This window comes from Motacilla alba, chromosome 12, assembly GCF_015832195.1.
Source record: "Motacilla alba alba isolate MOTALB_02 chromosome 12, Motacilla_alba_V1.0_pri, whole genome shotgun sequence".
In the NCBI taxonomy this organism is placed as follows: domain Eukaryota; kingdom Metazoa; phylum Chordata; class Aves; order Passeriformes; family Motacillidae; genus Motacilla; species Motacilla alba.
This window is the reverse complement of record NC_052027.1, coordinates 16,406,277-16,430,506: the sequence shown is the minus strand read 5'-3', so window position 1 is coordinate 16,430,506 and position 24,230 is coordinate 16,406,277. Positions and strand designations below refer to the sequence as shown.

Sequence of the window (24,230 nt, the reverse complement as noted above, 5' to 3'; positions counted from 1 at the left end):
ACCCACTCCAACAGAGGTGGCAGGCCGACCACTCTCATTCTCTCTTATCTCTAATAAGAGAAGAGGTGGCAACTCGTGACAGAAAAAGACAAAAGCAACCAAGCTTTTGTTATAAAGTGTTCAATAATAAAAGGTTCAATTACCCTAAAAGAAACCAAAATATTTCCTCGTGGGTTGCCTGATTTTAAGCCGACAGTGTTCTATAAATGCAGGACAAAACGGTGGTAGCGTGGCGTTTTCCAGGAGACTTTGCTGAGCTGATTTGCAGGAGACTCACGGGTGACCAAGACAACCCTTATAAGACAACCTGTGCAGCGTGACAACCACACAATCGCTGCCCAGAGTAGCAGACCCTGCGGCACACCCTCCTCCTACTCCCCAGGTTTCACTGGAAATTGCCCCAGTCCCCGTTTCCTCCTCCAGCCCCACGGCCTTGCCCTGCGCCGCTGCTCAAGCGACCCGGAGAGGCGCCACCAGCTCGGGGAGGATGCCGAGCCGCCGGGGAGGGAAGGCATGAAACGACACCGCAAAACTGCGAATGCTCAAAAACAAGTGGAAGGAAAATGACACGCAACTGCGGGAAACCAAAGGGAGCGGTGCACCAGGGCCGGGCGGGAGGCGGTGGGCGCTGCCGGCCCCGCCCCGGGCGGGCCCCGCGCATGCGGCGGCGGCGCCCATTGGCAGCGCCCGGCGCGCCGGCCCCGCGTTCCTGGAAAGTTCTTGGAAATGGATCAAAGGCGTTTCCGCGAACACGCGCGGCGGCGGCTCCGCACGGCTCCCCTCCCCTCCGTGCCTCCCCCCAGCCCTGCCTGCCCACCCGGCACCGGGAGGGCTCCGCTCCCCTCCCTCCCCCGGCCATGGCGGCATGGACGCGGCCGTGCGGGACGCAGCTATTTATACCTTCTCTCTTTTTTTTTCCCCCCCCTCCTCCCCTCGTGGCTGATATAGGAAGAGTGATGCGAACACAATACGATTCCAGGAATTCCTCGCTTCCTGGAACAGATTAAAAGGGACACACAAAAGATTACTAAGGAGGTTTGCCTTTTTTTTTTTTTTTTTTTTCTTCCTCCTTCCACGGAGCTTCATTTCTCCGGAGCCAGCGCTGAGACAGGTCGCTGCTCCGGCTCTTCCCGCAGCACTCGGGGAGATCTTATTTATTGGTACTTATTTATTATTATTTCAGAGTGCTCTGAAGGAAGACCAGTTCCTCTTTACATATATGTAATTTCCTTTTTCTCTGGTTATTTTTTAACCTTTTTTTTTTTTTTTTTTTTTTTTGCTGCTGCTGTTTTCTGAAAAGCAGAACAAGAATACATTATTTTTTCTAAAGCACTGAGAGCACACGCATTTTCTTGGCCAAAGTTGCTGAAGTCTTTGTCGGACAGCTCGTCTTCTGCTTGGCTTTTCCGGTGTCTGAAACAACCTGCAGAAGGGGTTTGCTGGGACTCGCCAGCCTTGTCTCACCGTGAACCTCAACTAGAGGCTGAACTCGCTGCTTCGGGGAAGCAAAGAAGGCAAGAAGAGGAGAAATAATTTCCCACCTTCTTGAAGACTTAATGCTTTTCCCTTGGTCCGGGAGTGACATGATCCTCTGTGTTCAGGGGTAAGATACTTTGCAAGCCTTCTGTGAAAAGCTGTGCTTTGACAATTGTAATTAGGAAGGTTCTTTGTGACAGTTTTTCAGCTCCTGTGTGTTGCCGTGTGTGACTGTAATGGAATGGGAATGACTTTGGCCGACCGAGTGCTGAGTTCTATGTGTTTGTCCTGCGTGCCTGTGTTTTAGATTCCAAGGCCAAAATCATGGAACTGTAAGGTATTCCTGATTTCCGTGCTTTCTACTGCTGGAAAACTACACAGTATTCAAAGTCTTTGGGAGAGTAAGAATAACTTGGAGCGTGTTGTTCAGTGTGGTGGACGCAGCACCAGTACGGACACCAACCCAACACCACAGGTGCTCTCTCAAGTCCTTTTAGAATCAAACTGCTTACAGGGAAAAACTTCCCTGGAGTTTAGGTGCTTTAGTCTATTTCTAAGGGGTATTTATGCTAAATTAACGTCAGTGTTGTGTAAGTTTAAGTGTATGTATATATACACAGCTTTCTGCAGAGTGAGAGCCACAGAGGGCACACAGATAGTTCCACACCTGCCTTCAGGAGAACAGGTGACATCCAATGTCTTCTCTGCTATCAGTACTGATGTGTTGGCACTTCAGTGTCCCTGTGACCAGCTTAGTTTATCAGCTGAGGAATACCTGGTATGCAGAAATTACCTGGTATTTTTACACATGCTGCATACTTGGAAATTGTGAGCATTTGTTTCAGTCTGAGCCATCGTGTCAGATTTTCCTATCACTCCAGTGTATGGTGGATTTTCCTCAGAGTAAAATCTTCCTTGTCTGCCTGCAATGACTGAAGCATGGGGATTTTCCTGCCATTTCCCCCCCACAGTCTGTTCCACAGACAAGGAGAGCTTGTGCTTACCATACTTTCCTACTATGTGAGGAGTTTGTTTTCACTCTTATTTTCAGTCCACAGCTGCAGTTCCTATAGCCGTGGCAAAGGGAATTCAGTTGTCAGCTTGGCCTTTGGGAAACCCTTATCTGAAGCCTTTCTCCAGGGTCAACATACCAGAGCTACTGATTCCCTTACCCACCAAGAACTTATTATGGAGCCAGATGTGTAGATGTTTTCATTTTAATGTCTGTTTTGAAGGCCATTGTTCCATTTTAATTATCCTCTAGGATTTCATATATCCTGGACTCCATACTCTCCATCCTATTCAGACCATGCTCCCTGTGGAGTGTTGGGATGCAGCTGATGGAAGGGAGAGCAGCCCCACACTTTTTCTTGTAGTGTTTATACTGTGTTATGAGGTTTAGCTTATCAGCACAGTAACTACAAAGCCAGCATTAAATGGCATCAGGCATATCTGATTCTCCTGAATTTTCTTGCCGTTCCAAGGCTTTCTGAAACACTGACTGCCAAAGCACAGGGAAGTTCATTTGCTGTTTCTCTGGAGAATGCATCCAGACTCTGAGTTAGACTTGCCAAATTTCATATGGTTGTTTGCTTCCTCCTCACAGCTGTCGTATGAACACTTTGCTCTATTCCGTCCTGATTCTCCACATCCTTCCTCTGCTTTCTCTCTTACAAGCACTATTTGCAATCCTTTCTTTGCCCCCACTGAAGGGCTGATTTTTTCATGTCAGCAAACCTTTTTCAATCTGTCCTTATCCCAGCAAACTCTTCTTAACCATCTTGCAAATGTTCTTTTGTTAAAAGTTGTAGTCTGCTGTTACTTGCTGATCCCTCTGCTCTCCCATTCCTGTGCTTGGAGCTGCTCTGCTTGCTCCCAGCAGCAGCTCTCCTTTCTTCAACCTGCCTACAGAGTTGTTTAGGACACCAGCACCTCCCGGTCTGTTGAAATTTCTAATCCTTCTCCTCTCTTCCACCATGTTCCTTTGAGCCTACAGCTGCACTGGGAGGTTTTGTAGGGGCATAAGGCCAGAGTATAGAAGGAAAATAGGAAATGTGTGAGCCCAGCCTTTCTTTGGCTGGGTGGAAGGATCCTCACAGTGCCTGCACGGGGTCTGGGCTCCTCCAGCCTCCGGTGGCACAAAGTGTAAGGCAGCAGAAGATGAGTACAATGGGAAAACTCATTTCAGGCACATGGGCTCTCTAAAAGAAACTGACTGACAAATTCACACAGTTGGTGTGGTTTTTGGAGGACCAAACTGTGAACTGGTGCAGCCCTTGAAAGTAACAACTTTCCTCCCGATTCATGACAGACATTTCCCTGTGTAGCTTTGCTATCTCTCCCTTCCTTCCCTGCCTCTCAGCCAATTCCTAATTTCCTCTCTGAAGTTGGTATATAAAAAGAAAAAAAGTTCCATGAAGTTTTCTTTATGTTCCAAAACTTTCTGGAATGGTAGGCCAGAAAAATTTTGCAGGAGAAATTAAGTTCAGAGAGGTTTGACATTTGGACTGCAGTATTGGAATTCTGGTGAGTGAATGGTGCAGGACTGATTTTCCTTAGTATCAGTCACAGTCATTTTCAGCTTAGGGAACAGTTGGTGTGAGAGGCACTGCTGTGCCAGCAGGCCCAGCAGGGCCCAGGACACTCTCCTTGAACAGCACCAATTGGTAATTAGGATCAGCACAGGCAAGGATCAGAATCACAGAACATTCTGAGTTGAAAGAGACCCACAAGGATGATCGAGTCCAACTCTGAATGACCCATATGGGGATCAAGTCCATGACCTTGGTGTTATTTGCACCATGCTCCAAGCAGCTGATCTGGCTTGTGGTCCTCCTTGTGCAAAAAGGGGGGTAATGCAGAATTGGGAATCTCCTTTCCCCAAAGAGACAGGTAGCTAGGCATTTGTGAAGACTGTGACATGAAGAGGGAGACATCCAAATATCTTGAAAAATGGAGCCCTCAACACCTATAAATGTATCTCCAGGAGGATTTAAAAGAGAACTCAGAGCTTTTCCAACAATGATCTCCAGGTATAAAAATATATCCAGATATACAAAAGCCCCTAAAAATGCAGGTCCTGTGACCAAGGGTCCCTGGTGAGGACAAGGGCCAGCAATCACTTTTATTCAGCCTGGCTTCCTACCCATTAATAGAAATTAAGAAACATAGATTAGATGCCATGAAAGCCGAACAGGTATCCTTCTTCTGAAATGTGATTTGACACATGGAAAAAGAAAGAATGTTCTTTCCTAAATACCAACTGAATAGCAGGGGGTTTGCAATGTATTGCAAGGGCAAGAGTATCTCTCTGTAGATTTAAATTTACCTTACTCCAAATCTCCATGGTTTGTTTAGAAATGCAAATGTGTGGAACTGATCATGGCTCTCACGTAAAAGGTGTGAAAGTGCTTTCAGGTCCTCTCTAATCTACTTTCCTCCCACATCTCTTCTTCTTGTTCTCTGTCCCATACTTGTGTCTCAGCAGTTTGAGGTGGTGGAGTGCAGCTATGATCAGGTGCAGATCAGTTTATAGCACATTTATTTATGTACCTGAAGTGTCCCTGTTCACATAGAGCACAGGGAAGGAGGATCATCCCAAGGGAAGCACTTAGGACTTCAGAGTCTCCTCCTGCTTTTCTCCAACGATGTGGGGAGGTGGCTCTACCCTGTGCTATCACCGTCAGCTCCAGTGGTGCTGTGGCAGTGTCACACTGAGGACTGAGTGTATTTCTCTCAGGCATCTTCTCTTTAAAGTGTCTGAAAGACAGTAGTGTTGGGAATGGTGGGGGGATGTAACACAGGACATGCAGCAGGACAGGGGACACAGAGGCAAAGAGCTTACACACACTGGGACAGATACTAATTTTTGCTCAGGAGCTGGCCTGGGAATGAAGACTTTCCTGGCCTCTGACATCCATCCTTGCCTAGAGCTCTGCTTTCCTTTAGGAATCCCTGTGCTGCTGAGGAGGAGCACCCATGACAGCTCCAGGCTCTGTGAAAATGCATGTAGATGCTGAATAGCTTCACCACTTCAGGCCACAGGGGAGTATGTGTTTCTAGCAGCCTGGCCATGGCAGAGCCTCCTCCTGCAGTCCTGCAGGAATTACAGCCACACTGACGCCTCCATCAAGCTGCTGAACAGTGGGGTGGGTGTAGTGCATGGGCTTGGCTAAAACAAGAATTCCCACTGTTCTCCTATGTGATCAGCTCACTCTGAGTTCTGACAGATTCATTTAGCATCAGGTCATCCTCGAGCAGAAAGTGTGTAGGACACAACCCAAGCTATTCCCAACTCTGCTTCTAATTATATTGCAGTAAATGACAATCCCACAGGCAGAAACAGAAACGCTCCAACATCGTAATCATGTAACTAAAGCTGTAATGCTGTCGTAAACCTTACTGCCCCTGAAACTACACATTAAAAGGCAACATCTAAAACTTTCAGGTTCAAAATCATCGTAAATCGCAAGACTGACCACCTTCTATAAGGCCAAGGAGGCAAACTCACTGTCCCTGTTTCTAAGGGCTCATCTTTAGCTGTCTTCCTTCCTCCTCCCTTGCCTCTCTCAGAAACAGTGGTGCTGAGGATGTTTGTGAAACAACACGTTGTATAAGGTAGCACGCACTGAACAGACCCTGCAACTAATCTCAAGGCAAGGAGAATAGCAGAGTGTGCCTTTCATTTCAGACCTCATCCTTTGCTGGCGGAGGAAAAGATCAGGAGACTGTCACTCAGGGGCATTGAGGAATTGTCAGAGCCCATCATGCAGCCTCTCCCAGTTATGGCCTTCCAGGAGGAGTCTGCACCTGCCCTTGCAGCTCCAGTTCCAGACAGCAACCCACCTCAGACACGGGACCCTGAAGAAGACCTTCTCTGCATTGCAAAAACCTTCTCCTACCTGCGAGAATCTGGTAAGACGCAATTGCAAAGTCACAGGGTCAGAAGGGTGCAGGGACCCAGCTCCATAATCTGAGCACCAGGAAGAATCTCCTGATCCCACTTCAGACAGGAACCTGGTTCTCTCACAGCTGTGGCTGGCTTTTGTGCACAGAGCAAGTGTATCTGCAGTCTCTACAAACTTACATCGTTAAATAATTTATTGCTTTATCTTTTGTAACTGAATTGGGAGAAGGAATTTCAAAAAGCAAATTGCTTTTTCTCTGTAAACTGCAGCTGCTGCAGCAGCCGCCAGCCTCATCCCAAGCCCCAGCACAGCAATGGCAAGCATAGGCAGGAACCCTTTAGAACTCGGTCTTAATTTATGAAGGTCTTGCCAACTGTGGCTCTGGTTGCTTCTCAGGCCCTTAACGTGGTTGTCTTCAAGGCTTCCCTAAATCTACTGCCAGTCCTAGAATATGTTCTTTCCCTAACAAATTCTTTCTCGGATGTTTTTGCAGGTTGGTACTGGGGTTCCATCACCGCCAGCGAGGCCAAGCAGCATCTGCAAAAGATGCCTGAGGGCACCTTCCTGGTGCGGGACAGCACCCACCCCAGCTACCTGTTCACGCTGTCCGTCAAGACCAACCGAGGGCCCACCAACGTGCGCATCGAGTACACTGACAGCAAGTTCCGCCTGGACTCCAACTACCTGTCCAAACCTCGCATCCTGGCCTTCCCAGACGTGGTCAGTCTTATCCAGCACTACGTCTTGTCCTGCACAACGGAAAGCAAGACCGAGGCTCCTTACCCGCCTCCGTCTCCTCTACCTCCCCTGCAGAAAGAGCTGGCAGCAGCCGCGGTACACTTGAAGCTCCTCCGGCCGCTGGGCCGCAAGGACAGCATGCCCAGCCTGCAGCACCTGTGCCGGCTGCGCATCAACAAGTGCACGGCCGACGTGGAGCAGCTGCCCCTGCCCCGGCGGATGGGGGAATACCTGAAGCAATATCCTTTCCAGCTCTGAAGCGTGGCCCTTCTGTCTCAGGCAGGAACGAGAGACGCACCCACGAGAACTTGGTGGCTCCATCCCGCTAAAGGCGGGCACACGAAGACCTGATTATCAGCAGAGACTGCATCCGTCTTTCCTCTCCCTTCTCTTCACATCCATTCCAGCCCCAGGGAGGAGTGGGTTGTTTCAGTGAGCAACGGGGCACCAGCTGAGCTCTGACCCTCAGGCCCTGCCGGCAGTGGCTGGGAGAAGCTCTGCGGGCATGGCCACACTACTTGAATGTCAGAGTTGCTGTCACACCGGACACGTTAACGTTGTTATTTTTGCTATTTATTTCCATGGCAGTTTCTCTCCTCATGGTATTTTTAAAGCACCTTTTACTTTATTTTTTTTTTTTTTTGTTTCTTTTGTGGAATTAGAGATAGCATAAAGGCTCCCAGCCAACTGGCAGCTAAAACTCTTTGGGAATTTGGATTTGGATTCACATCCAAACAGGTTCTGTTTGAGCCTGTCCCTGTGACAGGTTACAGGAGTCCACATCCAAGCTCTCCTAGGCTTCTGGGGTATATGAGACTCAGATGACTGTATCCAGACCCACCTCTACAGAGGTAAAGACTATTTGTTTTTTTCTTCCTTAGCTACAGAGGGTATCCCAACCTCAGAGCACAGTGGGAACTCCCAGAGATGTGTGCTGCATCACACGTGGACAGGAGACTTCTGTGAGGAAGTTCTTCCTTGAGAGCTCTATGCAGAGATCTGGATAGTGAGGTTGGGCCAGGGAGCACTCATCCCATTTTTTTCCATCTTCTCCATCTCCAAAGGAAGTTTGTCACAAAACATTTCAAAACAAGTAATTAGAAACCAAATTTTCTCATATGCAGGCAGAAGGATTTCATTTCAGAGCACCCTGTGTTTGGCTTGTGTTTTTTAAAGTGCTGTTCCCTGACCTTGCCCTTGCCTGAGACACAGGGCAAGACCAGGGTCTCCTTGAGCAGGGGCTCAGAGACAGCTCTGCTGGGCTGCACCAGTGACACGCACAGCTTCAGGATATTTATTTATTTATTTCTGGGGTAGCACTTAGAGGCACCTCAGCCCACAGAGCTGTCCTTGCTCCCTGCTCCCACGATGCCACACTGCTGCATGCTCTGCTCCTGCCAGCATTAGTCACTGGCCACACGCCTTCTGCCAGCTCCAGCCTGGAGCACACACTGGAAACCACAATCCAACGTTTCTGTTTGCCAAGGTCCAGACCTCTCCTCCCCCCTGCTCTGACTTGCATGTTTGTTATCCATAATTAGATTACCCCATCCCTTTCACCCCCTGCAGATGAGGCACAATGGCTCTTCCCCTGCTCTTTTACACACAGGAGGGACAGACAGCAGATGGGATTGGGATCTGCCCCAAACCAGCACAGACAAGTTGCCCCTTCCTTTTCATTTGCTGAATCTCATCATCTTCCCAGCCTTGCCATCGAGTGAGAGTAGAGGAGGGAACAGACAGAAATTCCCATGTGGCTTATTTTGCCCCTAAGACCCCCTGATTTGTTCTAGCATGAATGAACATGAAGGACTCCTTGTTCATCCCTCCCTGGGACTCTAAGGCTCTGTAAATCAGAATGGACAAACCCCCAGCTATAGCTGAGTGCTAGAAGAGAAAATGGAAAAAGATGGGATGGTGACCCAGGAGACAAGCTCAAAAAATGGGTGAGTTTCTTCCACCCTATCTTAAGGCTGCCAAAAGGGACAAGATGGCCTGATGTGCTTAGTCAGTGTCCTTTTTTTTCTCTCCACATTTATACAAGCTTGTGCTGTTGCAAGCTTTGTTTTTGATACTTTGATGATTGACAGTGTGCATGTGTGATGTCAAGTTTGCTTTTTGGTATATCTTTCCCCCTTCCCCTCTATGGCAGCAACCATGGAAAGGTACTGAATGAGAATGAAAATTTAGAAGGCAAAAAGGAAAACTTTAAAAAAATAATATAAATGATAAACCACTGAAAAGGCTTCCTTTTATCCAAACACCTCTGTCTGCCTGAGGACACTGGGAACAAGGAAACCACGGCTCTCTGAGGAGCAGCAGTGATCTCAGGGAGCCCACACAGCTCAGCCACAGGCCTGGTAACTACAGCTTGGGAAAAATCAGTTGTTGGAGTGTACAGCAGAAAAGGGCAGGTTGTTCAGCTCTCTGAAACTTGCCTCCTACGTGATCTGTTCTCTGTTGGGGGTGATGGGGAGGTCAAGCTGTGGGTTTGACTCACTGCCCCAAGAGAGCCCAGGAGCTCCTGGCTGACCCCAAACTGAAGGCTGTGAGCTCCCACGGGCAGGGACCAGCTCTGTTCTGTGTTTGTTCTGCATTTAGCACAGTAGGGATCTCTAGGTGCTACTGCAATACAACAAATAAACAATACAGTTACTCCAAAAAGTCAGTTTCTTCTGTCTTGAGACAGTTTGTTTAAAATTATTTGACTCTGGAATTTAAATAAACATTTTAAATATACTTTAAAGCCAGTCAAAGTCTTTGGTGAAATCCAAATGGATGAATTCATTTTCTGTTTAGAGACATCCTCCCCAAGAACACAGGGCAAACTCTCGACCATTTTTTTCAAACAAGACAAAAAGCCTTTCAACAAAAAGGCCCTTCAGATACCTGGGAAAATAAAATCCTCAGTGTGGGCCTGGTTCCTACTGCGCACAGTTGAGCAGCAGCAGATCCCAAGTCCCAAGTTAATAAGGACTAAAGGCACATTTTTAAAGATGTGGAAGAACACAGGAAGGATTATTGTGTTGTTTCTGTGTGCCTTATAAAACCAATGCAATGCAGGGGAAAGAAGGCGGAGCATTAGTGGCCAGATGATGCTTTGGGTGGGATTTTCCCCTTTTCTGGGGCCATTGGGCTGCAGTGTCCCTGTTCCTGTGGTCTGGCCCTGCAGCCTTTCACATCACCTGAGACACCAGACAGCAGGTGGGGAAACCACAGGGACTGGATCTGCCCTGTAATGTCAGAGGGAGCCAGAGGACACCCCATCTGTCCAGCTTCTGAAGCACAGGGAACACACTGAGGCAATGCCACTACTGGGGGGTGACTCCACTGTGGTCCCTCCGTGCTCCTCATCCAGGAGAGATGGCCAAGAGATGTCCCCCCATCCTGCCCAAAGCAAGCATCATGCGCTCCCAATCACTGCAAAATGGAAAACATGCTCAGGAAAAAAAAAAAGCCCAACAAACTGAAATAGTTCCTCTCCCATCCTTCTCCCTCTGTGAATCCACTGGCTTCAAAGTTCAAAATACTGCTTTAAAGTATTCCTGAAGCATGTGCTGTGCTTCCTATGCCAGCCATGGAGCTGGCATTCCCTAGCCAGTATTTCCACAATCTCATCAATGTGAGTGCATGGATAGATTTCTATTGCACACCAAACCAGGAAATGTTGGCAATACCATAATCTCTTCCAGATCAAATTATTAAACAAAAATAATCACCCCCCCCTTGATTTAATGGGAAATATGGAAAGAGAACTACACAGGGTAGAAGCAAAACACAAAATAGGTGGAAACGTGAAAACAAAAGAAGGAAGAAAAGAAAACAAAAGAAGGAAAAGCTGCATCCATCTTTTAAAAGAAAGTTTGCAAACCTTGGAAAACCTGGAAAGAAAAATGTAACATTTCTGACACATTATTGAGTGATTTCTTAATTTCTTAGCTGGGCTAAACTCTTCCTCTGAGTACGCAAAGGAAACTCTGCTGTTTCCTTTCCACAGGCTGAAGGTGGAGATGATTGGTATGAGCCAGGCTGGTCCAGAGCTGCAGTCACACACACTTTTACCTCATCAGCTGTTACCTTAACAACTCCCACTCCTACACCTTCAGCACATTTCTTAAAGAAAACAGGTTCATGTTCTGAAAACTCCTGTGCCAAACCTCTGTGCACACTGAGCTGATTTTTACAGGTGAGTTCCACATCTCTGGAACCAAGAGCATTTGTGGCAATGTATACTGGCCTGTATCAGCACTGCAGTACAGCTGCAACTCCTCTCCCAGTGACCCCTGTATGGTTTGTTGAGCCAATGCATGATAATTTGGATTTTCTCTTGGTTTACAGTTTCTGTCTGCAGATAGAAACATGGGTGTGGATCCCTCACAGACTCTGAAAAGCAGACTGATAGGATTGGGAATCAAAATCCCAGTCCATGAGTGAAACCACACTCCCATGGCCCACTGCCACAGCAGAACTGCTCTGCAGTTTGTCAGGCACATATGGTATCACTTTCTGTCTTAAATCATCAGCCCTCTGAAAAAGCAACACATGCAAGGGTGAAATAACCAACTCACATGCACATATCCCTATCATTTCTAACTTACTGAGATCTTAGTTCTTTCCCCTCATCCTCTCAGGTGCCCAACACCCCCCAGTCCAAGCCACGGGAAGCAGCACCAAATCAAGTGAATCAGCAGAATGTGTTTACTTCTCTTAGGACAGACATGGTCAGGTGTTTCTAGTTACTGATCTATTACATGTCATTTCTAGTCCAAATTCCATTGTCAGTCTTACCTGCAATCTATGAAATTAAGGGAATTAAAACCAAAATTAACTGGACACTGTTTGTGTAGCTGTTCTGCCAAACATGTTCTTGTGTTCAAATCTGTCAGAAGACAGTATCACAGCCCTCTCCTATTTGTCCCTCGTGGTTGCTGAGACCCATGCAATCCTGATGGAATTACAGTATTCTCTTTCCCAGCCCAGAAATCATCAGCAGTCCAACGGTCTGGAGCGGAGGATAAAGCAATATCCAGGGAAGATGTGCCAGAAGAACTTTGGATGCCAAGCAACATCCTCCGGCTCCCTCAGTTCTGAACAGCATTGTCACAACATTCACATGCTGTCAGTGACCCCCACCCATCATTCACAGGGGAAACAGGCAGAAAACCCAGCGGTCTGGGCAGCTCCTTACAAAAAAAGCCAGTCAGAGACAAAAATAAGGTATTACTTAGAGATCTGCCCTGTCCTTGGGCAGAAACGTTCCTCCTGTCTGTTCACAGCAAGCTAGCTTTGAATTTGGAAGAGGGAGTCAGGGGAAGGCAGCGCTGCCAGCATTGCCCAACGCAGGGCAGCGAGGAGGCCCTGGCGCTGCTCGGAGCGTCGATAGCGCCTTCAGCCTCAGACATGTCTGCTCCCTGCCGCACCCGGGCCCGCCGCTGTGGGCTTTGTATCATGCCGGGTGCCAGAGCCCAGGGAGCAGGAACACGCGGAGGCACGGCTTTATCTGGAGGCTAATGCTGCCTGGAATGAACCTCGTGTTGATCTCCCACTGCTGCTTCCCCAGAAACACAAACCATCGTGTGGCTCCCGCTGCTCACCGCACAAACAAGTGCAGCAAGTGGCCCTGGGGAGCAGGCACGACCCTGCAGCATCCATCAGACATCTGTCATCACCTCTGCTGTGCAGCAAAAAACATCCTCAGGGAAAAATGACAAAGTGGCCCTAGCAATAAAATTAGTCTTTCAGTGTTCAATTACGTGGACTAAGGAGTCTACATAAACATACTCTTTCAAACTTTAGCAAGAACTAGTAATTTTTTTCTACTTGCAAATAACATATTGTTCAGAAAAAAAGGCTATTAGTAGGCAACATGTTGTCCAGAGAGAAGAAAAGTAATTTTAAGGGCTTCACTGTTAGCCTGGGCACTAAATTTCAAAAGAAATTTATGGAAATTAAACTGCAATTTGGACTTTACATCATAACAATCTTAACATAATAATTCAGAGTATTTTTTTGGATTTGGAAAGGGGAAGGAAAACAACAAAGTTTCAGAACTGCAGCTTATATTCACTACAGATGAGACAACAAAAAAGGAAGTTTTACTGCAAACCACTGCTGGCTTAGTCCTTCAATTCCCCTGTAACCAGTTGTGGCAGTGGTCACGGCTGGGGACAGGCTGTTGGCCCACTGATCCCCCCTGTTGCAAAATCTTCATTTGATTAATTTAAATATAGGAAAGAGCAGACCCAGAGGAAGCAGCCTGGCCCAGCAAAGGAAAGGGTTCAGTCAGAACTGCTCCAGCCTGACATACCAACCCAGATTTGCAGGGAAGGGTTTCCTTTCATGAACAAGGGCTACCTTCCTCCTGTTGCTCCTCTTCTTCAGACTCACTGGCAGGGTTTTCCCCTCAGTGCCATTACTTCCTTAGTGCAGTGTAAATGCACTTTTGCAGCAGCTCAGACTCGAGTTGCAAAAACCAAATACAATGTTAGTTTTTGTCAGAATAGCTATTTCAAGAGAACACTCATCTAGCCAGGAAAGGCATTTGTTTTAATGTCCCCCCATGGTACCACAGTGACAATAAAAGCTTGAAATAATACTGGTTACTGCAGCATTAGATTGCCCAAACAGACCATCAGAGACTTGGTATTTCTCAAAAACCTGATATAAATATGCCAGATGGAAGGACAAAGGAAGAGCTGGTCAATCAAAACTCAGTGGCAGAGCTCAGCCAGGACTGGAGTTCCTTGGACTCTGGCCTGGCCAGTAACTCCATCATGTGACTGCCTCGCTCTGGAAGATACACTGCAACCTTTCTGACTGTGGCTCTTGGAGAAACGCTGCCCTTGCTGAAACAGCCCTGCCATGGAAACCTGTAAAACACAACAGGCTAAATCCAGGTGCCTTTCCCAAGGAGTGGGATGGGAATTCATTTACTTCAGGGCTGAATTTGGTTCACTTCATATTCCTAGTTTTACAGACAAGAATTTTATCCCTGGTGAAATTCTGACACGAATTTGTCTTCAAGGGAAATTGTAACACTGAAGTGCTGCTGATTTAACACAAGAAAACTCTTCCCTCACACACTGTCTCCAGCATGCACAAACCCAGCATGGAGGTTTTTCTTTCAAAAGCAGAAGGAAAGTCCATGATGCAGTTTACAATTAAGTTCTGGCTTTCTTGAATTCACCTACAAACATTCCAGTCAGAACATGTGCAATGCTACGTCAGGACGTAAACATCAGCCTGTGGAAAAGTGAGCAGCCAAGCCTGAATTGATCTCAGCAAACTTGTTTCACCTTGGCTAGGACAGAGCTTTCTGTGATGACAACTCCTAAAAACAACAGATCTGGATTATATCTGGGACAAAGAGACAGCAGGACCCACTGCTCATCTCCTGGGACACCCCTGCCTGCCAGCTGTCCCTCACTGCCTGTTCCTTGTGGGCTCACTCAGTGCAAATGAGCAGAGGTTTAATAGCTCATCACAGACTGCAGAGTCTTTAATGTCAGGGCTGTTTCCTCCCTAGAACACAACACGGTTTGAATCTAGCCTACAGAAGGCAGAGCTGTGTTTGTACTTGTCAGAAGTTACCCAATTTGGCAAGGATTCTTCCCATCATGCAAGTGTCACCACAGCCATTGCCAAACACTGCAGAGGCAGAGTTCAAAACACTACCTCCAAGCCTGGAATTATGATGAAGAAATATGTTGCCCAGTGCATATGCTGTATGTTTGCACTTGTCTGAAAGTGCTCAGCACTAATAAAAGGTGTTATTATAATTAAAACGTAAATCTGAAATAGCCTAAAGCATGGCCTAATATTATTTATTATTTCCAGGGAACATTTTGGAAAATCTAACTTTTTGAAAATACCTTATTCTCTTCTAAGCCCTTGGTTTTGAAATATTCCTTACATTCTTTTAAGATTCTTTGCAATTCACCTCTTTTACTGCTGTTCCCTCCAGTCCTGTGTCATGGAAATCACCTTGGCTGAGAGGCACTGGGCAGCATTTTGGGAAGAACGGGACAAAACAGCACTGCAAGGCTGGGATGGATCAGCAGGGGCAGAACAATCTGGGTGTGGGCTGACATGGAGACTCCATACTACTCTTTTCTTTCCAAGAACACAGGAGATTGAAGGCCCTGTGTACACAGAACCTTTTGTTGCTGATGAAAGCCTTCGGAGCGGGGTTAGCGTGACCCGCCAGGCAGCTGAGCCAGGACTCCCTGCAAACAGCTGCTCCAAGCCCCAGGGTGCAGATGTGGAACACCCTCCATGCCCCGGGATACTGAAAACAGCTGGGAGGAAGAGTTTGCCATGGAGCTGGCAGGGAAACACTTTGGTGCAGAAGGTGTGGATTGTGTTATGTGGGGAATAGCTGCACTCTGCACAAACCAGACTGGGCTCTCCCTGCTACGGTCCCCACAACTCCTTCAGTTGTCTCTCTTCATCCACAGCAGCTTCCATCTGACAGGCTCATACACCTCAGGCTGCACACAAGCTTCTAGCTTGGCTCTGGGGTAAGGGAGCAATTTCCCTTGCCTTGCCAACCCACGGCAGGCAGGCAGGGAGGAGGCCTGGTCCACACCATGGGCCACTCCTGTTCAGAAGTGCCACGTGAAGAAGGCACCTCTAGGCAGCTTTGGCACCCCTTAGCTCTCTCCTGCCTGGCTGGAGAGCACAGCTGAAAGAGGACCTTCACTACATAAGCCAGAACAAGTCAGGCACACAGCTGAAAACAAAATAACTTGTGCCAGTGTCAAGTGACAGTGTGACACTGACTGGAGCAGTAAGTGAAGATGTCACATGCTGGCTTCTGCTGTTTCCTAAGATAGAAGTGCATTGGCATTAACAGAAAATATGCATTGATTGTCATGTTGGTATTAGTGCTTATACAAACCATCATTCCAAAGGGATGGTTCAGCACAGCTACTGGAAGTGGAAATACTCCACCCATCTTGGATGAGAAGAGAGGTGAGTTCAGAAAAGTCCACTCTGTAACCCCAGACAACCCCATCACATATTATCAATCCCTAACTACCTGACTAATAAACAATAAAAATAATATATTACCCTGCTTATGCTTCTCTACCCAGTTTGCAGGAGGCAACAAGCTGGATTTTGTATGTTAATTTTGCAGTTTATTTTGTATTTGCCTTTTGGCCTATAATTACTCCAATAGTCACCTTGTTAGTGTCAGCTCTTAGAGGAATTAGTAGATCAAAGAACAACACTTCTGTGGAAGAACTTCTTAAACCAAGGACAGTCTTTGTCCTGTGAGTCAAAAGAAACATTCTCTTCTTATGCTTGAGTTAAGTGAAATAGGAAACTGTCAAAGAAGCTGGTTTTTCTCTCCTCCCATTTCCCACCAGCAGCATTGCTCTTCAGCCTATTACTTAGGTGAGTTAAAACCCAAAAGGCCTACAGGAAATACTGTATATCCTGTAGTGATCCCTATAACTAGCATCATCAGTTCTTACTGGACAGCAACAAAAAGCTCTCAGAATTCCCAGTTATTGACACAGCAAATGACCTAATGCAAAGGGAACATGTTACAGGCACTGGTGGTTCCAGGTAGCCCTGGGTCTCTTGGAACAGCGTGTGACGCAGCCAGCTGAGGTCACACTCCTCACGGGGTTTACCTTGCCCAGCTCCAGAGATATAAATATTGCCAGTGCTTGGCTCTTCCAAGGTGTTTGCTTTCCAAGACGGGTACTTCAAACGATGATGTCATGGAAACCAAAGTATAAAGGAATTATTTTTTACCCTTTCCCTCCAGCCTTCCTAAGGCTGATATAATCAGTGCAGCAGTGCTTGTTTGGAGGCAGCTGGTGATTAAAGCCTACAAAAGGAAGCACTTCAAGTTCTGTCAGGGAACAAAGACTTTTCATGTCTCTTTTGCCTTGGAGAGATTGCTTTTTGATGCAAAGGGAAATAAGTCAAATGAGGTTTATATGTTATGCTGCCAAGCAAAGGAAAAGGGGAAAACCCAGGCCCTTTAGCCTCTCTGCCATTAGGCATTCGTGCCAGCTGGAATTACTGCCAAAGAAAGAGCCCAACTCATTACTGGGGAAGACACTCCCAAAAGTCCACCTGTGTGAAGAATGCCAGTGAGCAAAGATGGTTCCCACAAAACCTCTTCAGTTTCACCTCCCAGCCCCAGTTTTAAACCTTGGGACCAGTCCATATGCCAAGATGACTACGTTAAAAATCAGCATGAAATGTCTTCTGAAGTCCAGCCCCATGGACACAAACCCCTTAACTTGACCCTTATCCGGAAAGAACCATGGCTGGGATACCTTCCGACAGCAACAAGAAAAAGGAGAGTGGTACAAGGATAGAAGAAAACCTGTAAATAGTTAGAGCAGTGACTATCACTACAGCAAAATGTCAGACACTGACAATCTGCACTGAAAAGTCTCTGAATTTTTAATTTTTTCGATTGTTTAGATCTATGAACCTTAGCAACACTTCTTCTTTTTCTCCTCCTTTCCCACTTGAACTATGTGCATGCTCAAGGAACATAAGGAAAATCAGCAAATAGAGGAAGTTTCCTCTTTGGTTCCTCTTTCTGTTTTGCAGAGATGTTGGGCCTTTGTGTGTCCTCCCCATGACCTCCAGTGGGGAGGCAGGAACAAAAAGGCCGAGGACACCAGGAGCCAGTGTACATCTCCTGCATGGTACTTGACAGAAGTGCCTGAATGGGTGGAGTTTTCATTTTATTCCTTATTTCTGCTCCCCGTGCTGCTGATCTTCTTCCACATCATCAGAAAATACCTGAGTGATACAAAATTATCAGTGGTGACCAGCCTGCCCTTGAGACACACAAAGGCAACCACAAGATTCAGCAGCTGGGGATAAACTGGGATGCTAAAGGAACTTCAAACCCTACACAGTTACCAAGTAACAATTTAACTTCTGTTTTCGAAGGCCAGCTGTCCCTGCTGAAAGTGGGTCATTTCTTCTGCATCAAAGTCAAAGCGGCCCGACCAGAGCTGTGTTCACTCAAACCAGTTATTCTGCATGTACCAGGCAGCTCCTACTGCTATCTTGCACTAAAAGCAATCCTGTGCACCTTGTCAAAAACCCTTTGAACCACCCAAGAACAGAGCTTGAATCATTCCTTTATCCCCAGGGATGACACAGGGCTACGTGAATGCTTCCCATTAGGTCAATGGATTTACAGACAGTGACTTGGACACGGGGGCTGCCCATGGGTGGCCTGGGGAGGACCCTGGGTGAGGGGCCAGAAGACCAAAATGTGCTCAAGTGCCCCAGGCTGCCTCCTCTGACCCAGAAGCTCACTGGCGCCCGGCCGGCGCCGCCGCAGCGGGAACGGCCTTTACGGACAGTGGGCAAAGCGCCCGGCGCCACGACAGGCAGGGCTCGACCCAGGCCTGAGGAGTCTCACCAGGGCAGCTTCCAAACAAGCCCGACAGCAATCCCAGAGAATTGCTTATGGCAGCACGCAAACGGGTTGGTTCTCCACGCCGCCGCCTCCGCTGAGCTCAGCCCGCACCAGCAACCTCGACACAAAGCAAGCCAGGCCCAAAGTTACTCTGTGCAAAGGTGATTCTTTCTTGCCCTTGCAACGCTGCCTCAAATCTGAGCAAGAGCAATTTGTAAGTGACCCAAGCTCCCTTCTTCCCTGCACTGCCAGAGGAGACAAGTGCAGTGGAGGGGTAGGACCATAATGGAAAGCACCAGTGGCCTCCTTTGTCCCCACAGCAATCAATGCCACATTTCTGATCCTGGCTTTATACGCTCGGGAGGCAAAGCTGTCCCTGGCTTCTCACCATAGAAAGTCTTCCCTTGGTCCTTCCCCTCTCAAACTGCAAACTCTGGCTTGACCTCTGATCCCACAGCTCGCACCCTGTGCTCTGTTGCTCTTGCACAAACCCCAGGGCTGTGCTCCGTGCTGCCCTTCCTCCCCAGCGTGCTGGAGGCTGCTCTGCTGACCAAGGACTGCTGCTGCTCCCTGGGAGCTCACCCTGACGGAGCAGGAGCAGGGCAGCACTGGAGGACCTGAACACGCCTGACTCCTTGCTAATAAGCTTTTCATGGAAAGTTGGATTCTCTTACTAATTACATCTTGTTACACGCTTCTCGTGACCAACACCTCATCCACCCTGTGTTTACTTGACAGAAGAGAGTTAAGAGGATTTGCCTGGAAAGGAAACAACTACAAACCAGCATTTCTTCATGCTGTCTTCATACAACATATCTATTTAGTTTCACTTCTCTGTGCTGTTAAATGTCAAGTCCTTTTGTTATGAGTATTAGATATTAGATTTATTTATCTACATATATGAAAATACACACACACACACACACACACACACACACACACACACACACATATATATATATATATAAAAGTACTATCCTTATTTTTTGAGTCTCCAACGCTGACCAATTAAGCTTGGAAAAAGAAATTTTTAATTGTACTCAACCCCCCCTGCTTGGAAAAGTACTTTTTGCCTTTTCTATATGGTGCACTAATACTTTGTAATGTATGAAGAATTTGTCCCATATTGTGGAAAATGTGGTGTAGCTTCCAGCTAAGTCACCCAAGTGTGTAGGAAAGGGCAGGTCACAACCACTCTGTGCAGCAGTGGTCACAGACAGCCTAACAAAAGGCTTTGATGTGGGAATGCAGGAGCCAGTGGGGGAAACTCAAGTTTCTGGGGCAGGAAACAAAAGCAGAGTCCTTTCTGATTTTCTCTAGCCAAGAAGCAGGGTTATATTTGCTGCTGGCTGAGCACGATCCATGGATCAAGTGTGACATCAGTAGCAGTACCTCTTTCTTCTGCTTAAACTCTCAAGGGCCGCCTGTGCAGGCAAGAAAACTTTAAATCTTAGTGCCAGTGGCACCTGAAGTCTGAGGGGAAGCTCACCCCACACTACAGGAGTGGGAACCAATCCTGAGTGGATAACTTTTCAGAGCCATAGTCCTGCTGAGAGACCAGCAGAGCCTACTGGAGGGTGGCAAATCAGAGCACCCCAGATCCCCCATGTTCTGGTCTCAGTTTCAGACTCAAGGTAATTAAGTAATTTCAGTGAGATACATAAAATTGACCTCTGGGAAGACACCAAGTACACAGAGCAGGAGCACTTGAAATCCAGGCACTGCCTTGGTTCACTCTGACTTCCTGACAAAGACAAGCTCCTGAGCTCAGGACAGCTGGAGCTGTAGGCTCCAAAGGTTTGCAGCTTTCAGGAATGCTCTCGTGCAAAGCAGCATTCTCCAAAGGTTTGCAGCCTTCAGGAATGCTCTCGTGCAAAGCAGCATTCTCCTACATGGCAGGTTCAGTCTGACAAGGCAGCGGCACCTTCCTGTGCCTGCTCACACCTCAGGCTGCACCCACAGGACACTGCACCCAAAGCAAGCTGGGATGGGAAGAAGCTTCCAGATCCTTCCACTGTTACCTTATTTCTAGATTGTAGCACAGGTAGATTTTTCATTTAACGTGAACTCCCTTAGGCCCCTGCCATAAGGATTGAGATGGTATTTTTCCCTTTTTCCCTGGTTGCCCTCAATCATGAGGAAACAGATATTTAGTACAGATAAAAAAAGGTACCAGTGATTCTGTAAATATCAAAACATCTGTGGGATGACTGATCCAAAAAGATCAGTTCAGGCCCTATCATCAACCCAGCCCAGAAGTACAAGTGAGGAAAAAGGTTAAATCATGGCTATGAAATTTGCAAGTCATGTTTGTTCCTTTAAAAGCAGAGAGGCAGGAACAGTGTAAGTGAAATAGTCAAAGGTGAAGGAAAACATCATACAGATGGGAATATGATGTAGAATTACAAATCTCTAGTCTAAGAAAAGAGTGGACAAATTTATGTGCTGAGCCTTTGGGTCTCTGAAGATGAGCAGGATGCTGACAGCATCCACAGGGTGCCCGGGGGCACAGAACCACAAAAGGATGTCCCGATGTCCTTACTGCAGAGGATGCTGCATTTAGACCCTTCTGATGTGATTGAAGCTGTGTGTAACACTCCCTCCCTCCCCTTCCCTGTCAGGCTGCAGAAAGGCAAATAAATGAGCTCTTAAAGCCATCCAGGCTCAGGCAGCCCTTCCCCCATCAGGTTTCTGTGGAAAGCCCATTGCTCCCTGGGGTCATTTCCATTGCACTTCAGCTCTTCCAGGAACTGAGCCATGCTGACAGCAGTCCCTCCTCTGCCACACGCCCAATCAGTGCACCGAGGGAGGGATTTCTAAGGAAAATAATTGAACAGCTTTATCACAAAGGAAAAAAAAAAAAAAAAAAAGGGAAAAACTCCACCCAACCAAAATCTACTGCTTTGCTCTAGGAGCAAATTCTATTAAACACAAAAAACACAGAAAGGAAGCTGGATCAGCTGGAAATATTGCCTAGGGAAGCACATAAAGCTGAAAATGAACTTTCCCTGAAGTCTGAAAGGAACCACACCTGGCCTGCACCTTACACTGACAAGGGGGGGGGGGGGTGTCTCAGTTTGGGAAGCAGTGCCCAGAAAGGAGGTAAGATGGAAGCCCCACACACTTTTAGTGAGAGCTGTGGGGCAAAAATCCACTCGGAATGGACCCCGTGACAGGAACTGCTGCTCACTGTGCAAACCCATCTCCGGTGATCACGCAGCGAAGTGGGGGAAGGAAGGCCAAGGACAGTGAGCACACGGCCTTAATTTGTGGAGCTCCAGTGGTGTGTGCTCTCTGCTCCAGGCTGCTGGAGCAAATGGCTCTGAGCTGTGCCACTGCATCACCTCCTGCCAAACAGGGGGAGTGAATCACGCAAACACCCCCCATTTGCATCCTGGCAGCTTTAGAGGATCAGTGTTTCCAGCTGTGGGGTCAGGGAGGGCTGTGCCAGTGGGGCATCGGCCCCTGCATTGCCCTTTACCGTTATCACAGATGGTTTGTACAGCCTTTGAGCTGCCTGAACATCCCCTTGGGACTGAGAAGACAGTCGATAAAGACAACTGCTAATGCCTTATTCCAGGAAATTGTGTTGTTTCTAAACATTTCACCTGCTTCTGCTCCCTTCAGCCTTCTCCCAGACAGCCTCGTGCAACAGGAGAATAAACTAACAAACAAGAAGGCAAACAAAGAGGCAGAGATACGCAGTCTCAGGAGGGAATTAATACACTGGCACTACCTCATGTTGCAGCCATATGGTACTGTGAATACTTTTGGAAGCTTCCTATCCACTGCTGAGCAAGAAATCTGCACAGGCCTTCCCCAAACCCCACCCAGGAGCCAGCTCACAGGGAAAACCCTCTTCCAAGGACACCACTAATTTCAGGTTGGACAGATGTCTCCCCTGGTTAAGGAGGCAGAGAGTGCCGTGCCTTCTGCATCTTCTTGAGGACACCACAAAGAGACCAGGACAGTCTCAAAACATTACACTGTCACTATTCTCACTTGTCTCCAGCTGCTCCACACTCCCTGGTGTGCCAGCCCTGGCTGTCAGCAGCAGCTCCATGGAGCCCAGCTAGTGGGATTTTCCACTGAAATCAGTGGAAATCAATTCAGTTCCACTGACCACCCCAGAGGAGGAAGAGGTGGCACAGAGAACACCCCAGAAGAAGGGGAAAAGCTGCCTTACTCTAGGAGCCAAAACAGCCCATGGCACAACCCAGTTAGCCAAAGGGCTGTGGGCAGCCAGTCCAATCTGCAGGGCACACAGCCATGCTCAGTGTCCCAATCCCAGGCATTGCTCATACCTCACAGGGAAACTTGCTCAGGCAGGAACTACCTCTGTATTTAATATCTGAAAGAAAGGGGGTTCTTTTATGGGACAAAGGAAGTATTATAGCAATAAATTTGTGTGTTTAGAGAGGGGGAGGATCTGTTTGCTTTAGGACTCCAGTTTCCCATAGGAAAAGTAAGCTGAACATCTTCCTTATCCTTCAGATTAGGTAACGAATTCATAAAAAATTAACTCCTTGACAGCTCCCCCGAGGAATCATTGCACAGCTTGTTTGAAAGCAAGCAGCCAGAAAAGTTGAGACTTGTTTCACCCTTTGCAGATGCATGTAACAAATGAGTTACGTGCAAACTTCAAAGCAAACCTTTGCTAGAAGGGAAGTCAAAAATGCAACAATGCATGGATCAAAAATACCTCAAGACTTCACAAACAAACAATATAATTGCTCTACTTCTCTGCCACTGATCTACAACAACAGCAAGAAGTTTCTGTCATCAAACCACCCCTCTTTCTTGGCAGTCAGCAAAAGCTGAAACGCAGGGTCTATCCACATGAGCAGCAGCTGATAACGGAGAGAATAATGACCTGGAGCATCTGCATCAGTTGCAGAAAGGGAAAATGAGAGAAAAAAGAAAATATCTTCCCCCCTCCCCCACCCCCCCCCCGGCCTCTATTTTCATACAGAATTTTCTGGTTTCCTCTCAGCTTCATCCTGTCTCTTTGCTGCAGCAAAGCAACAAGTCACAAACCCAAGGAGTCCTGTGTATTCTAAACATATGCCTGCATCCAAAAGGAGAATATTTGGTGAACAAGGGAAAAATGCAAACATGAAAGAAAAGCTACTTCTGCTGTTTTAGCTACATTTAGGCTCAGTGGAGATGCTCTGAAAGAACTGGGAATAACTCCCTTAGAGCAGAGCATCTACAAACAAAGCAAATATAATTGATCTCCCAGTTCCTGAAGGACTTTGCACAGAAAAGTAACAAGAAGGGAGCTGAACCTATATGGGGAAAAAGGAAGACTCCAGCTGAAGGGTTTGAGTTCACAGGCAATCTTTTCTTCAACAGCTTTATTCAGTAGCACCTGCATCAACTACACACCAGCAAAAACTTGAGGAGGAGATCAGGAAGAAGCTGTGCCAAGGAATCACCCTCTGCCCAGCACTCACCCTTGTGGTATAAAAGCACAGCAGGGAGAGGGCTTGAGGGAGGGCGGACTGGAGGGGCTGAGTTCAGGATTTCAGGTGCGCCCAGGTCAGCAAGAAGCAAGAGAACCCCCTGCAGACCATGGGCAGGAAGGATGCTCCAAGTGCAGCTGGCAGAGCTGCTCCTGCCTGTGGCACCTGGAGACCCCAAGATCTGGTGATCCCCACTGTGCCCTCCCTCCACACACTCCTGATGGCAGGGGGTCTCTG

General features: G+C 47.4%; 2 protein-coding genes across 4 annotated transcripts in view; one reads left to right on the top strand and one right to left on the bottom strand.

Moving 5' to 3' along the window:
* The first annotated feature begins 748 nt into the window (after nucleotides 1-748).
* CISH (cytokine inducible SH2 containing protein) lies at nucleotides 749-9,867 on the top strand. 3 transcript variants are annotated; one of them, XM_038149699.1, is made up of 4 exons: nucleotides 749-1,035; nucleotides 1,304-1,603; nucleotides 6,167-6,390; nucleotides 6,877-9,867. In XM_038149699.1, the coding sequence occupies exons 2-4, from the start codon at nucleotides 1,557-1,559 to the stop codon at nucleotides 7,377-7,379; spliced, it is 774 nt and encodes a 257-aa protein (XP_038005627.1). In that variant the 5' UTR covers nucleotides 749-1,035; nucleotides 1,304-1,556; the 3' UTR covers nucleotides 7,380-9,867. The 3 variants fall into 3 exon arrangements, with proteins under 3 accessions (XP_038005627.1, XP_038005626.1, XP_038005628.1); XM_038149698.1 differs by lacking the exon at nucleotides 749-1,035 and adding an exon at nucleotides 1,052-1,160; XM_038149700.1 differs by lacking the exon at nucleotides 749-1,035 and adding an exon at nucleotides 1,784-1,951 and having other exon boundaries at nucleotides 1,072-1,603.
* HEMK1 (HemK methyltransferase family member 1) overlaps nucleotides 1,960-24,230 on the bottom strand; it is an 85,791-nt gene continuing 63,520 nt past the window's right edge. The window contains exon 13 of the transcript XR_005258492.1: nucleotides 1,960-5,235. The gene's annotated coding sequence lies outside the window, so the exon portion shown is untranslated. The remainder of the gene's footprint in view (nucleotides 5,236-24,230) is intronic.

What these genes read in the sequence shown, in the direction of transcription:
- CISH (XM_038149699.1), top strand. Translation starts at nt 1,557, where the DNA reads ATGCTTTTCCCTTGGTCCGGGAGTGACATGATCCTCTGTGTTCAGGG. An exon ending in ATGATCCTCTGTGTTCAGGG is followed by an intron (nt 1,604 to 6,166) that starts GTAAGATACTTT and finishes CTTTCATTTCAG; the next exon opens with ACCTCATCCTTTGCTGGCGG. An exon ending in CTCCTACCTGCGAGAATCTG is followed by an intron (nt 6,391 to 6,876) that starts GTAAGACGCAAT and finishes ATGTTTTTGCAG; the next exon opens with GTTGGTACTGGGGTTCCATC.